Genomic DNA, 16,265 nt, shown 5'->3' on the forward strand with positions numbered 1-16,265 from the left:
GTTCTTAAATAAATATTAAAATATAGCATTCACGCTCATCTAGTTTATACTGTTAGACAAGGATGTATGCCATTGTGACTTGTAGTATTTTACAAAATCCCAAAGGCTGTGTTCCAAGTTTACTTGGTTGCTTCTGAGTCCTAAAGTCAAGCCAGTTCCCATTGCTGCTCTGATTTTGAACTTGTGACCCTCCCCCATCCCAGCAACTACCCATGAGAGGGCCACCATCTGATGTTCTCTTGATCTGCCTCGTTACTTCTCTTTCTGTCTTTTGAAAGGTTTTTCATACTTCAATTGCCTCATTTCCCTCCCCAACACTTGTTCTCCACAAGTAAACCACTTGGTCAGATTAATTTCCAAATTTAAAAAAAAGATTGAAGCAAAGAAAAATCACAGGAGACGACAAACAGGAATTGGAATCGATTTAGGAAAGCTTGACAGGAAGGTAATGTATCCTTCAGGAATTTCTTTGTTACAGTTTCTTGGAATGTAATATTTTCTTCAAATGATTCAAAACCTTGGTGTCCTGAGAGAACATGTTGGGCTTTCTTTGCTCATTTGTCCTGAGTGTCCCCCACGTATCAGAGATATGTTTGTTTTTAACCCTGAGGAGATTCGTATACTTAAAGCTGATATAGAAATAGTCAAGCAAAACAATGTATTAACTTACTTCGCCAGGTAATATAGAACACCTGCAGAGCAGAAAAAGGCCGTCTGACCAGTCCATCGAATCTGAACCAACTCCGAAAGAGCATCCCACTGAGAGGAAACCCATGCAGACTACGGGGAGAACGTGAAAACTCCATGTAGTCATCCGAAGCCTGAATCAAACTCTGGTCCCTGGCCCTGTGAGCCAGCAGTACTAACCACTATTCCACTATGCAGTATAGTTTGAAATTAATGGCTATGTGTGTATTGCATCTTGGGTGCAATTATTTGAGTCACTTGCTTGGTTCTCCTTTGTTTTTAGTTGAACAACAGTTACTGCTGTTGCCAAGTCATGTTTGTAACCTTCTGAAGGACTGTGCAGAGTTTATGTATTGCAATACACTGTCCTTGCTGTATATACTGCTGCGATTTCTCTTGAAGTGGTACTTAATTTTGATTAAAAAATAGCTTGTGACTGTTAATCTCATTGGAATATTGTTTGAATTGCAAACACATCTGTCTTTTACTTCAATTCAACTGAGGAGTGATTTAAAAAAAAACAAAAGCACTTGGATTTTCCTGTCAGTGCTTTACACATCTGAACAGCAGTAAAGCTAACTCAAGTTTTGGAATTATGTCAGTTCCATTTCAGAACATAAATAGTCTACTTCCTATTGGCCTAAATGGAAGAGAGAGAACAGAGTATAGTGCCACTAGATTTTTAGTTCATAGAATTTAGCTACGTACAATTGAGTGGCTCTACTTCTGACTGTTTGCAGTGGTGAAATGTTGTTGTTTGACAGGTAGGCTTTGGGGAATGTACCTGGAGGTTTCGCAGATGTGCTGTATTCTTTAGCAGCTGAGCTTTGCGGGGCCATATGTTGCAGCTGTGAAAAAAAGATTACGGTCCGGGTTAAGGCAAAAGCGTCCAGCATTTGTTTCAGTGTCTGGGCAGGTGGAGAACCTAGATGGGAAAATTGGAAGATTAATGGCTAAAGAGGTGGTTCTGGAATTACTGAATGCATGAATATCAGCCGTGATTGAATGGCGGAGCAGACTCAATGAGCCAAACAACTTAATTCTGCTCCTATGTCTTATGGTCTTATGTTGCAATTCCCTGCACTAACAAAATGATCTCAAACCTCCACTTGGTTCTGGTAGATTTGGCTTGAAATATGTATTATCTTGCCCTATTTAAAATTTAGATCTAAAAGTTCAGTCCACTCAATACATATGAAGAATGTACATGAAAAGAGTTTATTTGGCCCGATCATAGAACCTTACAGCTCAGAAGTAGGCCCTTTGGCCCATCGAGTCTATACCGACCACAATCCCACCCAGGCCGTATCTCCATAACCCATTACGTTTACCCCAGCCAGTCCCCCTGACACTAAGGGATAGTTTTTTAGCATTGCCAATCCGTCTAACCCCCACATCTTTCAGACTGTGGGAGGAAATCCATGCAGGATGAGGAGAACGTGCAGACTCTGCACAGATATTTACCCAAGCCAGGAATTGAACATTGGTTCTGGCACAATGAGGCAGCAGTGCTAACCACTGTGCCACTCCGAAGTTGGTCTAAATTTGGAGAAATTCATTTACAACCATAAAACAGGGCAAGGTCTTGACATGTACGTTGGTCTTGTTACACCCATGTCCCTTGGCTGTGACCTTAGTGCTCAAAGAAAAGAGTGATTTCACTTCCTTTTTCAGGAGATCCGGATATTGGCAAAGCTTCATATTTTTTGACCAGCTGGATGTTGACACTGAGAAAATTGAGTAAATTTAAAGCAAAGTTAAAAAGTTATGGTGAAACATGGAGCTGCGAAAGCAGCAATGCAGACATGGCAAACTTAGTCAAAAGTAATGTTTTTTCTTTATAAATGAAGCATGGTTGAAAACAGAAGCAGTTAACTGACTCGCTTGACATACTACATTGTCAAGAAAAAGATTGTTGCATTGGTTTTCATGTTAACATTGCAAGTTTAGAGAAGCTGTGTAAAGCAGTTTATGCCAAACTTGTATTCAGGCTTGAAATTAGCTTTTAGTGAAATAGAGCAAGGCTTCCTCGAGGCTGTGGTGAGTGTTGGATTTACTTTAAACGCTTTTTGACTGCATTTCCGGTTCGCGGGGTTTCTGTGAGTACTTTTTACTTCTGTACCGGAAGTTAGGCGAGGGGCTAGTTGGGAAGGGAGAGCGCGGGGCGCTATAAAAAGAAGGCAGTAATAGTCAGCGGGCAGCTGAGTGAGAGGTATAAGGGCTTTGGCTCGCTGGGCTTAGGCGAGAGCAGGCTTAGGCAAGGTGAGTTGCAGTTTCTGTCTTTCCCGTGTTACATTTTGGCGCCTACAAATCCAAGTGAGGTTGGGACATGGCAGAGGCTATGGGGAGGAGCGTTAGCTGTGTTAGGTGCCGCATGTGGGAGTTCTTGGAGGCATCACGTCTCCCGAAGGCCCACATCTGTGTCAAGTGTTAGAGCTGCAGCGTTTGAGGGCCCGGGTCAGGCAACTGGAGGTATGTTTAGAGGATGCATTTCTGGTCAGGGAGAATGAGGAGCTAATGGCTAGGAACCATGAACAAACGGAGGTCCCAGGGGCTGAGGAACAGGATGGGTGGACAACTGTTAAGAGGAAGAAGAAGAATGGTCCTGGTCCAAAGACCACCCCAGTGGCCCCCCAAAAGGCATCGACAAGGGTACAAAAAGAAAGACTGGAGGGCCAAAATGACTCAGAGGGAAGGAAGGGGGCTGGCAATGTGATAGTGGTGGGGGATGGGAGGGTCAAAGGAATTGACAGGAGGTTCTGTGGGCAAAAGCGTGACTCCAGGATGGTAGTCTGCCTCCCTGGAGCAGGGGTACAGGACATATCAGAGAGGATAGAGGGAATTTTGAAAGGGAAGGGGACCCAGGCAGAAGTAATAATACACGTAGGTGAGAGGGACGTAGGAAGGCAGATTAGGGCAGATGTACGCAGGCAATTTAGGGAGTTGGGGTCCAAACCGAAGAGCAGGACCTCCAGGGTAGCATTCTCTGGGCTGCTGCCTAGTACCAGCAGGGCTAGGAATAATGAGATCATGCAGCTTAATGCATGGTTGAGGGATTGGTGCAAGGTAGAGGGCTTTATTTTTGTAGACCACTGGGAAGTATTTGTGAGAGAAGGGCAACTGTACAGGAGGGATGGGGAAAATTTGAATGGGAGGGGGACAAATGTCTTAGCAGGGAGGTTAGCTAGAGTGTTTAGGCAGGGTTTAAACTAATAGGGAGGCGGGGTGGGGATGAGACTGACAGCTCATTAGACACTGGGGTCGGGAGTGAGTTGGGTGATAGGGTAGGTTTGGGTGAAAGGAAAATTATCAGGGGGAAGGAGGTTCCGAGTGGGCCTGGTGGGTTGGACTGCGTCTGTTTCAATGCGAGGAGTGTGACAGGTAAAACGGATGAGCTTAGGGCCTTGATGTTTGTGAGGAATTTAGATGTGGTGGCAGTGACGAAGACGTGGTTAAAGGAAGGACAGGACTGGCAGCTGAATGTTCCTGGGTATAAGTGTTTTAGGTGTGACAGAGGAGGGTTAAAGAGAGGTGGTGGGGTGGTGTTGTTCGTAAAGGAGCACATCACAACAGTGCAGAGGGAGGATAATATGGAGGAGTTAGGGATTGAGTCGCTGTGGGTGGAGTTGAGGAATAAAAAGGGAGAGTTCACGATGCTAGGGGTATACTATAGGCCACCCAACAGCCCGAGGTCAGTGGAGGAAGGTATTTGCAGAGGCATTTTAGATAGGTGCAGAAAGAATAAGGTGGTTGTAGTGGGTGACTTTAATCTTCCTGGATTGGATTGGAAGGTGCCTAGAGCTGGAGGTACGGATGGGGAGGAGTTTGTAAAATGTGTGTTGGAAGGGTCCTTAGAGCAGTCTGTAACTAGCCCGACTAGGGAGGGGGCTATACTGGATTTAGTGTTGGGTAATGAGCCGGGGCAGGTGGGTGAGGTTGAGGTAGGTGAACATGTGGCTAACAGTGACCACAAGTCTGTCTACTTTAGGATAAAAATGGAAAGGGATGAGTGCCGTCCAAAGGGGAGGGTGCTGAACTGGGGGAAGGCGAGCTATAGCCGGATTAGGAGGGAGCTGAAGGACACTGATTGGGAGGGGTTGTTATCTGGCAAATCCACGGTTGGTAAGTGGGAGGCTTTCAAGGGCAAACTGATAATGTTGCAGGAAAGGTATGTGCCGGCAAAGAGAAAGGATAGGAAAGGCAGGATTAGAGAGCCATGGATTACAGGGGGTATTGAAGACTTGGTCAGGAAGAAGAGAGAGGCATATGTTAGGTTGAAACAACTGGGAACGGAGAGAGCGCTGGAGGAATATAGAGAGAGTAGGAGGGAGCTTAAAAGGGGAGTTAGAAGGGCGAAAAGAGGGCATGAAATGGCTTTGGCTGATAGGATTAAGGAAAATCCAAAGGCATTTTACTCTTATATTAGGAGCAAGAGAGTGGTTAGAGGGAAAATTGGTCCTCTTAGGGACAAAGGAGGGGAGCTATGCATCAAGTCTGAGGGAATGGGGGAGATCCTGAATGAATACTTTGCGTCGGTATTCACGAAGGAGAGGGGTTTGGTGTTGTGTAATGTCTTGGAGGGAGCTGTAGAACATTTGAGGGAAATATCCATTACAAGGGAGGAAGTGCTAGGGTTTTTAGGTAACATAAAAACAGATAAAGCTCCGGGGCCTGATAGTATTTATCCCAGGCTGCTTCGGGAGGTGAAAGATGAAATTGCTGGGCCTCTGACGCAAATCTTTGTCTCTTCTTTGGACACAGGTGAGGTCCCAGAGGACTGGAGGGTAGCTAATGTGGTACCGCTGTTTAAAAAGGGTGGTAGGGATAACCCTGGTAATTATAGACCAGTGAGTTTGACATCGGTGGTAGGAAAATTATTGGAAAAAAATTCTTAGGGATACGATGTATAAGCATTTGGAGCGTTGCGATCTGATTAGGGATATGCAACATGGCTTTGTTCAGGGGAGGTCTTGCCTTACGAATCTGGTAGAATTTTTTGATGAGGTGACAAAAACGGTTGATGATGGGCGAGCCGTTGATGCCATCTATATGGATTTCAGTAAGGCATTTGACAAAGTCCCTCATGGTAGCTGGCAGAAAAGGTTAAGGCACATGGGATACAAGGACAGGTAGCTAGATGGAATGAAAACTGGCTGGGCAATAGGAGACAGAGAGTAGTAGTAGAAGGGTCCTTTTCTGGCTGGAGGTCAGTCATCAGTGGTGTGCCGCAGGGCTCAGTACTGGGACCTCTCCTCTTTGTAATATATATAAACGAGTTGGAAGAGGGCGTACGTGGTGTGATCAGCAAGTTTGCAGATGACACCAAGATGGCAGGATTGGCGGATACTGAGAAAGATTGTTAGGAGACACAGCAGGATATAGATAGGTTGGTATATTGGGCAGATAGATGGCAGATGGAATTTAATCCTGACAAATGCGAGGTGATGCATTTTGGAAGGAATAATGCAGGGAGGAGTTACATGATAAAAGGTAGACCGATTAAGAGTATAGAAATACAGAGGGACCTGGGAGTGCAGGTGCACAAGTCTCTGAAGGTGTCAACACAGGTCCAGAAGGTTGTGAAGAAAGCTTACGGAATGCTAGCCTTTATAGGAAGGGGTATAGAGTTTAAGAGCTGTCGTCTAATGCTTCATTTGTACAGAATGTTGGTTAGACCTCATTTGGAGTACTGCGTCCAGTTCTGGTCACCTTACGACTAGAAGGATGTGGAGACCCTGGAGAGAGTGCAGAGGAGGTTTACCAGGATGCTGCCTGGTATGGAACGACTGAGTTACGAGGAAAGATTGGAAAAACTGGGGCTCTTCGCCTTAGAAAGATGGAGATTAAGGGGGGATCTGATAGAGGTGTATAAAATAATGAAGGGAATAGATAGAGTCAACAGTGGCAGGCTTTTCCCTAGACTGGGGACAACTATTGTGAGAGGTCACGATCTAAGGGTGAGGGGGGAGAAGTATAATTTGGATCCTAGAGGAAGGTTTTTCATGCAGAGGGTCGTGGGGGTATGGAACGCACTACCAAGTAAGGTGGTGGAGGCAGGCACGTTGGACTTGTTTAAGGTTTACTTAGATAGACACATGGGTGAAACAGGGATGGAGGGTTATAGTAGACGGTATTAGAAAGGGTCAGAGCCTCGGGACGACACTGGAAATGTAATATTACATGTTAATGTTTTGTCTCTTTTAATCCACAGGTGTCGGTCCACCTTGTTGTCAAACGAGGGGCATGCACACGGTGGGTCGTGCATGGGCTGCTCTTGGAGGTTTCGAGAGTGGCCTAGTACGTCGTGTCGTGGTGTGTGCTTAATTCTGGACCAGCAGACGGGCACCACAACAGCTCAGTGACTATCACTGCTAGCTGTGCAGATACATGGATTTGGGCCTGTGTCTGTGGGAGTTTGCGCATTCTCCCTGTAGTTGCGTTGGTTTCCTCCCACACCCCAAAGATGTGCTCTTAGGCTGATTGGTGTACCAAATTGACCCTACACTATTCTCCCCTGAATCTGGCTACATTAGGGGTACCATTCACATACACACGGGGCAGGGTAGATGTAGGAAAAGGCTTTGTTGAAATGGCGGCGCAGGCTCGTTGGGCCGAAGGGCCTGTTTCCCGTGCTGGGTTGTTCTTTGTTCTTTGTTTCTTTGTTTGAAATCTTACTGAGCTTGGAGATGTTAAATCAGACCTGCCTTCAGATTGAAGCTGCATTTATACTATAACTGCGATGTCATTGTGACACAGCAGTTGTATTGAGAATGCTCCCTCAGCTACTAAGGAACAATAAGAAATTTTATAACACCAGGTTAAAGTCCATTAGGTTTATTTGGTAGCACAAGCCACAAGCTTTCGGAGTGCTGCCCCTTCATCAAGTGAGTTGGAGTTTTGTTCACAAACAGGGCATATAGAGACACAAACTCAATTTACAAAATAGTGGTTGGAATGCGGGTCTTTATAGGTAATCTGACTAAACCACATCCAGCACTATTAGGTCTCCTTTCCCCTGCTGTGTTTTATTACTATGCCAGAATCATCCTCAAAAGCAAAGTTAATCCAGTCCATTTTTTTTCCCACCTCCAAACTTTTCTGTGAATGTCTATCTTGACCCTAACACCTTGAACTCCAACAACAAGTTGGAGGAGCTCGTGGATGACTTTGTCACTATGAATTCGAGCATCTGTTCAGCTGCGCTGAGCCTGCTTCATTTTCTAATTATTGCATCTAAGTTGTTAGCACATTGACCTTGAGTCAGAAAGTGATTGGTTCAAATCCCATTCCAGAACCTAAGAACAAACATCAAGGCTGATGACACACCAGTGCAACACTAAGGAGTACTACAATTTTGATTAAACTGAGGCCCTATTTGTACTCCAGTAGATGTAAAATATCCCATGACAGTATCCCGAGGGAGAGCAGAGGAGCTGGTCAATTACAGGTGTTGAATGAATGCTTTTCTTCAGTGTTCACTAAGGAGAGGGGCCATGTTTTTGAGGATGAGTGCATGATACAGGCTGATGGGATGGAGGAGGTAAATATTCTGAAGGAAGATGTATTAGCAATTTTGAAAAACCTGAGGGTCAGTAAGTCCCTTGGACCAGATGGGATACATCCTAGGATACTTTGGGAAGCAAAGAATGAGATTGCGGACCCTTTAGCTTTGATCTTTGGGTCCTCACTGTCCACGTGGATTGTGTCAAAGGACTGGAGAGTGGCGAATGTTGTTCCTCTGTTCAAGAAAGGAAATAGGAATGACCCTGGTAATTATAGGCCAGTTAGTCTTACTTCGGTAGTCGGTAAGTTAATGGAAAGGGTCTTGAGAAATTATGACCATTTGGAAAGATGCAGTTTAATCTGGGATACTCAGCACAGTTTCATGAGGGGTAAGTCCTGCCTCACAAATTTGATTGAATGCTTTGAGGAGGTAACTAAGTGTGTGGACAAAGGTAGAGCAGTTGATGTCGTATACATAGATTTTAGTAAGGCGTTTGATAAGGAGGTGTGGGATAGAAGGAAATTTGGCCGATTGGATAAATAACTGGTTGTATCATAGAAGACAGAGGGTGATGGTGGAAGTAAAATTTTCAGATTGGAGGCCAGTTACCATCGGTGTACCACAAGGGGTCAGTGCTGGGTCCTCTGCTATTTGTGATTTTTATCAATGACTTGGAAGAGGGGGCTGAAGGGTGGGTTAGTAAATTTGCTGATGACACCAAGATTGGTGGAGTAGTGGATGAGGTGGAGGGCTCTTGCAGGCTGCAAAGAGACATTGATAGGATGCAGAGCTGGGCTGAAAAGTGGCAGACGGAGTTTAACCCTGATGAGTGCGAGGTGATTCATTTTGGTAGCACAAACTTGAATGCGGATTACAGGGTCAACGGCAGGGTTCTGAGGAATGTGGAGGAACAGAGAGATCTTGAGGTTCATATCCACAGATCTCTGAAGGTTGCCACTCAAGTGGATAGAGCCGTGAAGAAGGCTTATAGTGTGTTAAGAGTTTATTAACGGGGGTTTGAGTTTAAGAGTTGTGAAGTTGTACTGCAACTATACCAGACATTGGTGAGACCACATTTGGAATATTGTGTTCAGTTCTAGTCACCTCACTATAAGAAGGTTGTGGAAGCATTGGAAAGAGTGCAGGGGAGATTTACCAGGATTCTGCCTGGTTTGGAGGGTAGGTCTTATGAGGAAAAGTTGAGGGAGCTGGGGCTTTTCTCTTTAGAGCAGGGGGAGCATGAGAGGCGACTTAATAGAGGTTTATAAGATGATGAGGGGGATACATAGAGTGGATGTGCAGAGACTATTTCCTTGGATGGATGTAGCTTTACGAGGGGGCATAACTTAAGGTCCATGGTGGGAGATATAGGAGATAAGAGTCCAAGGTAGATTCTTTACTCAGAGAGTGGTTGGGTGTGGAATGCACTGCCTGCTGTGATAGTGGAGTCGGACACTTTAGGAACTATCAAGTGGTTATTGGATAGGCACACGGAGCACACCAGAATGATAGGGAGTGGGATAGCTCGGGTTTGAACACAGCTCAGCACAACATTGAGGGCCAAAGGGCCTGTACTGTGCTGTACTGTTCTATGTTTCTACAGTGCAAGTTTATGCCTTCGATGCCAGCTTTAAATTGACATTGGAGCTGCTGTTAGCTTACAGACATTGAATTGTTTCAAGAAGGAGATAGATATATTTCTAATAAAGAAAAGGTATGGGGAACAGGTGGGGAGGTGGATTGAGACCAGGGAGAGATCAACCATGATCTGATTGAATGGCGGAGCAGGCTCGAAGGGCTGAATTTGCCTACTTCTGCTCCTAATTCCTATGTTCTAATGTACCGACTTCAGCCCTCGAACCTTTGTCTATCAGACATCAAATGGCAAGGCCCAGGCTACATAGGCTGTCCAATTAAAGACAGGATTATTGGTCTTCTTCACTGAGAGGAGCGATAGATTGTTGATTTTATGTTATTCTCAATCAGTATACATCCTTTTCGAATGGCAATGTGGGCATTCTTCAAGAAATCCTAGCAAAAACAGATGGTGCCTACCATTTCAATGGTTCACTCTTTTATGCAACAGTTGATTTTCAGGCTGGAGGATGGTAGACTTTGGTGTTCCCCAAGGGTCAACACCGGGACCTGTGTTTTTCAGAAATGTCTAAATGACTTGGATGTTGGAATACAGAACAAAATTTATTAATGTTGCCAAACTTGGAAGTGTGGCAAATTGAGAATGATACCAATTGATAACAACAGGACATAGTTAGGCTTGCAGAAAGGACAGGCAAGTGGTCTATGGGAGAATACAGAGAAGTGTGAGTTGATGCATTTTAGCAGAAGTGATGGAGAGAGAACACAGTGTAGACTAAAGCATTTGCAAGGACAGAAGGACCTGGAGATTCATGGACAAAGGCCTTTGAAGCAGGCAGGGACATATTGAGAGAGTAGTTAGCTTAGCACGTGGGATCTTGGGCTTCATAAATTGAGGCATTGTGTCGAAAAGCGGAGAAGTAATACTGAACCTTTCTAAAGTTCTGGATAGAGAATTGTGTCCATTCTGGTCACCGCGCTTGAGGAAGGTTGTGAGGATCCTTTGAGAGAATGTGGAGGAGATTTATTGAATTTCCAGGGATGAGGGAATTTAGCTATGTTGTTAAGTTGGAGAAGCTTGAGTTGTTCTCCTGGGAGCAAAGGAAATTGAGGGAGATTTGAGAGAGGAGTGCAGGATTATGACAGGTTTGGATAAGGTAGACGAAGATAAGGTATTTCCATTGATACTGCAAGGATTAGGAGACATAGATTTAAGACTTTGGACAAGAGCTGTGGGGGAAATGTGAGGAAGGAATTTTGATGCAGTGAGTGGTAATGATCTGGAACTTGCTGCCAGGAAGGTAATAGAAGTGGAGATAATTGTTCTTGCAAGAAAACGATCAAAGACCTTCAAAACATTATTCAAATTAGTATATTTAACCAATTTCATTCTCCCCTCCATCCCACCTTCCCTTCCCAAGCTATCTCCTCCATCCCAAGACACCCCATACTCCTCCCATGTTAATATCCCTCTCCCTCCTATGCCATTGTTTGATGTTAAGAGACCTGCAAAACATAGCTGTCAAATGAGTAGCTTCACTGCAAATTGAGATATAGGATTTCTAGTTTTTTTTCACTAAAGATGATAACAACAGACCAGGAATATAAATACAAATTTTGTCAAAAGCCTTTCCTTGTTTATTGCCATTGAATAGGAACTTCTCATTGGGAACTTTTTCCTGAGTTGAAAAGGTAGATTTAGATCTGATGTTATTTGATGACTGAATCAATTTCCTGGAAATCTGCCTGTTATAACTTCAGCATCTATTGTTGAAGAAAACAGTTTTCAACAATGATGAGACAGAGTACTGTCAAAAAGAGCTGGAGAATCTGATGCGGCAACAATAATCTCCCTCAATGTCAACAACACAAAGGAGATTGTCATCGACTTCAAGAAGCATGATGGAGGGCATGCCCCTGTCTACATCAACGGGGACGAAGTAGAAATGGTCGAGAGCTTCAATATTTTGGGTATCTGGATCACCAACAACCTATCCTGGTCCTTCCATGCTGACATAATAGTTAAGAAGCCCACCACTTTACTTTCTCAGAAGACTAAAGATATTTGGCTACGACTCTCACCAACTTTTACAGATGCACCACAGAAAGCATTCATTCTGGTTGTATCACAGCTTGGTATGGCTCCTGCTCTGTCCAAGACCACAAGAAACTACAAAGGGTCATGAACGAAGCCCAATCCATCACTCAAACCAGCCTCCTCTCCATTGACAATGTCTACTCTTCCCGCTGCCTCGGAATTAAGGAACCCACACAGCTTGATATACTGTCTTCCACCTTATTCCGTGGAGGAAGAAGATACAAAAATTCGAGGATACGTACCAACTGACTCAGGAACAGCTTCTTCCCTGCTGCCATCAGACTTTTTAATGGACCTATCTCGCATTAAGTTGATCTTTCTCTACACCCTAGCTATGACTGTAATACTACATTCTGCACTGTCTTCTTTCCTTCTTTATAACGGTATGCTTTGTCTGTATAACGCACAAGAAACAATCATTTTTTTTAACTATATGCTAATACATGTGACACAAATCAAATCATGTTATCAGTTCTTAAAGCAACTTGCTGCCCTTTTTAAATATATATACAATATATACTTCCCCTCTGAGCCTTCTACATTCAGCCAGTTTCTCCCTTGTATCATTCATCTGACATCTGTTATAAGCACAATTTTTCTTCTTGAGTTTAATCTTGATCACTTTTCATCATGGAATTCTGGATTTGTTTGCCCTACCTTTGTGGGAATTTATGTTGCATGTGCTGAAACTATCTATTCTTTGAAGGTAGCCTTTTGTTCGGATACTGTTTGACTGCACGCCTTTGATTACAATTTATTTGGCCCAGATTCATTCTTATCCCAATGAAGTTGATGTATTATTTTAATTGACCTGTTCGCTTTCATAAAAACGAGTGAGAATTAATTTTTGGTACGAAGAATAGTTTTCAAATAACAAATAATATTGAACATATCAATGCTATCACCAAATGGGAAATCACACAGTTGAACTTCTTGGGAAAATAATTCTCTTGTACTTCAATTCAATCTCTCATTTTTCATCTGAGAATTTAACTCTGTGCCCCCAGGAATATTCTTCCAAAGGTTTGTTCTTTAACAGTAAATTGGCTACCCTGTGGTTCATGTAAAGGATGGGTGAATGCGCATTATCTCACCTGCCTCAAGCCCCCACCCTCACTTTAAACGGAGGACTATACATCTTAGCCCAGGTGTTCTGTATCAGATGAATCAAAAAATTGTTTCTCTCAGTGCCTGTATTTGACAAAAGTTTTAAGATATCTGATTAACCAACCTCAGGAATGTCCAGCACCACCCACCAAATAAATCCACCAGCTGATACATGTCTGAGAAAGAACAATTGAATCAGACCAGACAGACAAAAACTATTGCACATTGTAGGAATGTTTGAGAGAAATGAATTTGGCGACTGTGGTATAGAGTGCAGAAGTGCAACTGACAGGATTACTTCACGGACGACCAGCATGGAATCGATTGACAGCATGGCCTCCTCTGTGCCATTGTGACTTCCAATGACTGCACTTGTGACTGTGGTGCATTTATTTGTCCTTGTCCTTCTCAATCACTCCGCAGCTTTTGATGTTTTAAACTGCTCTGTCCTGTTCCAACATCTCTCCATTGTCCAATTGAGTTGGACTGCCCACTTTTAGCTATCCAGCCATTGCCAAAACATCTGCAATTAGTTCTGGTTACCTCTAGTATTACCTTGATATTAAAAGCCATGGAGTCAGCTTCTGCATCTGTACTGATAATGGTAAGCTCTGCCTCTTCCTTCATTCTATGCCTCTGTATTTTCATATTACTTGTGGGTCATCTGGTTAAATTTGAGCCACAATTGTTTCCTGACAAAGACCAAAGCCATTGTTTTCATCCCTTGCCACAAACTCCAAACTGTGTTGCTGATTTCTTCTACCTGTATCACATTAAAAGCTGGTCACAAACTCAGCACCCTGTTTGAGTCAAGCTTCCAACTGTCTCAGCAGATCTGCTGCCAAAGTCTCTAACTGTATCTTTATCACCTCAGTAATTGACTATTCCAAGCCCTTGGCATTTTGTTTTCTAATCCTTTTCCTCCACAAACATCAGTTCATCAAAAACCCTGCTGCCCTTACCTCATCCTGCCACAGGTTTAACATTTTCCTCATGTATACCAACCCTCCTCCTTTCTGTAACCATTGCAAATAATTTGGCATGTGTCTGTCCAGAGATTTGTTTTGTTGGTTGATTGTCGAAATGGTGTTTACCTGCTTTGCATTCATCATTGAAAGCAACATGGTGCATGCCAATTTATTAAATCATTCTCATGTTTGTTTTAAAGTTATTTTCACAGCACAGCATATGGGCAGCGTGGTGGTACAGTGGTTAGCACTGCTGCCTCACAGCACCAGGGACCCAGGTTCGATTCCCAGCTTGGGTCACTTGGGTTTGTGCGGAGCCTGCACGTTTTCACCGTGTCTGCGTGGTTTCCTCCCACAGTTCGAAAGACACGCTGGTTAGGTGCATTGACGATGCGAAATTCTCCCTCAGTGTACCCGAAAAGGCGCCGGAGTGTGGCGACTGGAGGATTTTCACAGTAACTTAATTGTAATGTTAATGTGAGTTTACTTGTGATACTAATAAATAAACTTTAAACTTAATATGGATTCTTAGTTTGAACTCTACTTCTAAAATTCAAGACGCATTAATCCTGTGGATTGAAGCTTTGTAAACCTGTTTCTCTTTATATTTCAGAATCTCAAAGTCAAACTAAACAGTGATGTAAATTTAAAACAAAGTTCTCATTAAATACTACCTTGCAAAACCAGCTTGTTAATTAAAATCATTAACGTTCTAAAACAGTTTTAAGATATAAGCCAATGTGCAATCCATGACTTCACATGCAAATGTGCCTTCTCAGCAGCTGATTTAATTAATTCCGTGATGGTAGTTAACCATCAAGGGAGGATTGGCTATCAATGTATCATTTATGTGTTCACTCTCATGAGTAGTAACTAGGGATGGGTTTTATTTTGTCTCACAATATTCATTTGTTGACCTCTGACTTATTGTGGGGAGGGCACATCACTAAAACTGTGGCCTCTCTCAGCAGAGAATCCCTTTTGTGAATTTAAATGATTTATCATCAAATCAAAGCACAGATACAACACAGAAAGCAGCCATTGAGTCCACTGTGTCTATATCATGTCTCTGCAAGAAGTCCTCAGCTAGTCCCATATCCCTGCCCTTTCTCTGTAAAGGGATGAAATATTTGCACGATTATTGAGTTTACAAAGGAACAGTACTCTCTGAGTAGACAGGATAGATTTAGAAAAAAATGTTCCTGATGATGGGGGAGTGCAGAACTTGGGGTCAGAGTTTGAGGATAAGGGGTAAACCTTTTAGGACGGAGGTGAGGAGAAATTTCTTCACCCAGAGGGTGGTGAATCTGTGGAATTCAATACCACAGAAAGCAGTTGAGACCAATACATGTGACTTCAGGAAGAAATTAGATATAGCTTTTGGAGCTAAAGGCATTAAGGGATATGGAGAGAAGGGGGAATCACGATGTTAAATTTGATAATGAGCTATGATTAATATGAATAGCAGAGCAGGTTCGAAGGGCTGACTAGCCTCCTCCTGGCTTCTAGTTTCTGTTTCATAAATGCTGTGTTGTGTTGCTTGAGAAAGATGCCATTGTAACACAGCAGCAGCACAAGTTTTCTAGCCCCTTGAGTTTACTCAGAGCCTGTGTTTCCCAAAAGTCCAGTTTCACCTCTTCGCTTTGCATATCATGTGGGAATCCTTTCTATTTCCCCCAACAAAATATGCTGATTGCTATACAAATAGTTCAACTTACTGCAGCACACATTGCAACCTTTATTGGGAATACAATACAATTTTCAAACATATCTAGATGTTGTGATTAGTTCATTTAAAATTTGACAGTTCATTTTTGAAATTAGGAGGTCAAACATTGAAAATCTGAGAAGTGCTACTTGTTCAGGTTATAGAACAATCTATGGGCATTCTTAAAAAATACAATGGGGGAGCAGAAATCTGTTATGTATGAAGAAATGAATTAGGAGCAGGATTAGGCCACTCTGTTCCTCAAACCTGCTCTGCCGTTCAATAAGATTGTGGCTGATCTGATTGTAACTACAACCTCACGTTCCTGCCTACCCACGTTGACCTTTCATCCCCTTATTAATCAAGAATCTATCTAGCTCTGCCTTAAAAATATTCAAAGACTCATGATCCTCAGAGAAAAGATTTCTCATCTCCATCTTAAATATTCTATTTCAAAGTTGTGAATTTTATTATTTTATCTGTGCACAAGGGAAGCCACTACAGTCAAAGTATTTGTCTATCCAGGATCTATGTAATATATGTTCTTCATATTTTAAACTCCAAGCAAGGCCTCATGTACTATTTCATCATTTTTGA

General features: G+C 43.0%; 1 protein-coding gene across 3 annotated transcripts in view; it reads left to right on the plus strand.

Moving 5' to 3' along the window:
* Window positions 1-16,265, plus strand: part of atrn (attractin) — a 329,788-nt gene that overhangs the window by 225,056 nt on the left and 88,467 nt on the right. The window contains exon 27 of one of the 3 annotated variants that reach the window (XM_080194724.1): window positions 679-1,086. The exons of the other annotated variants lie outside the window; for them this stretch is intronic. Coding sequence (XP_080050850.1) covers window positions 679-687 — 9 coding nt within the window. The 3' untranslated portion in view covers window positions 688-1,086. Of the gene's footprint in view, window positions 1-678; window positions 1,087-16,265 lie in introns of those variants that run through there. 3 annotated transcript variants of the gene reach the window in all.

The sequence above is a fragment of the Carcharhinus amblyrhynchos genome, chromosome 1 (genome assembly GCF_965287045.1).
Source record: "Carcharhinus amblyrhynchos chromosome 1, sCarAmb.v2.hapA, whole genome shotgun sequence".
Taxonomy (NCBI): domain Eukaryota; kingdom Metazoa; phylum Chordata; class Chondrichthyes; order Carcharhiniformes; family Carcharhinidae; genus Carcharhinus; species Carcharhinus amblyrhynchos.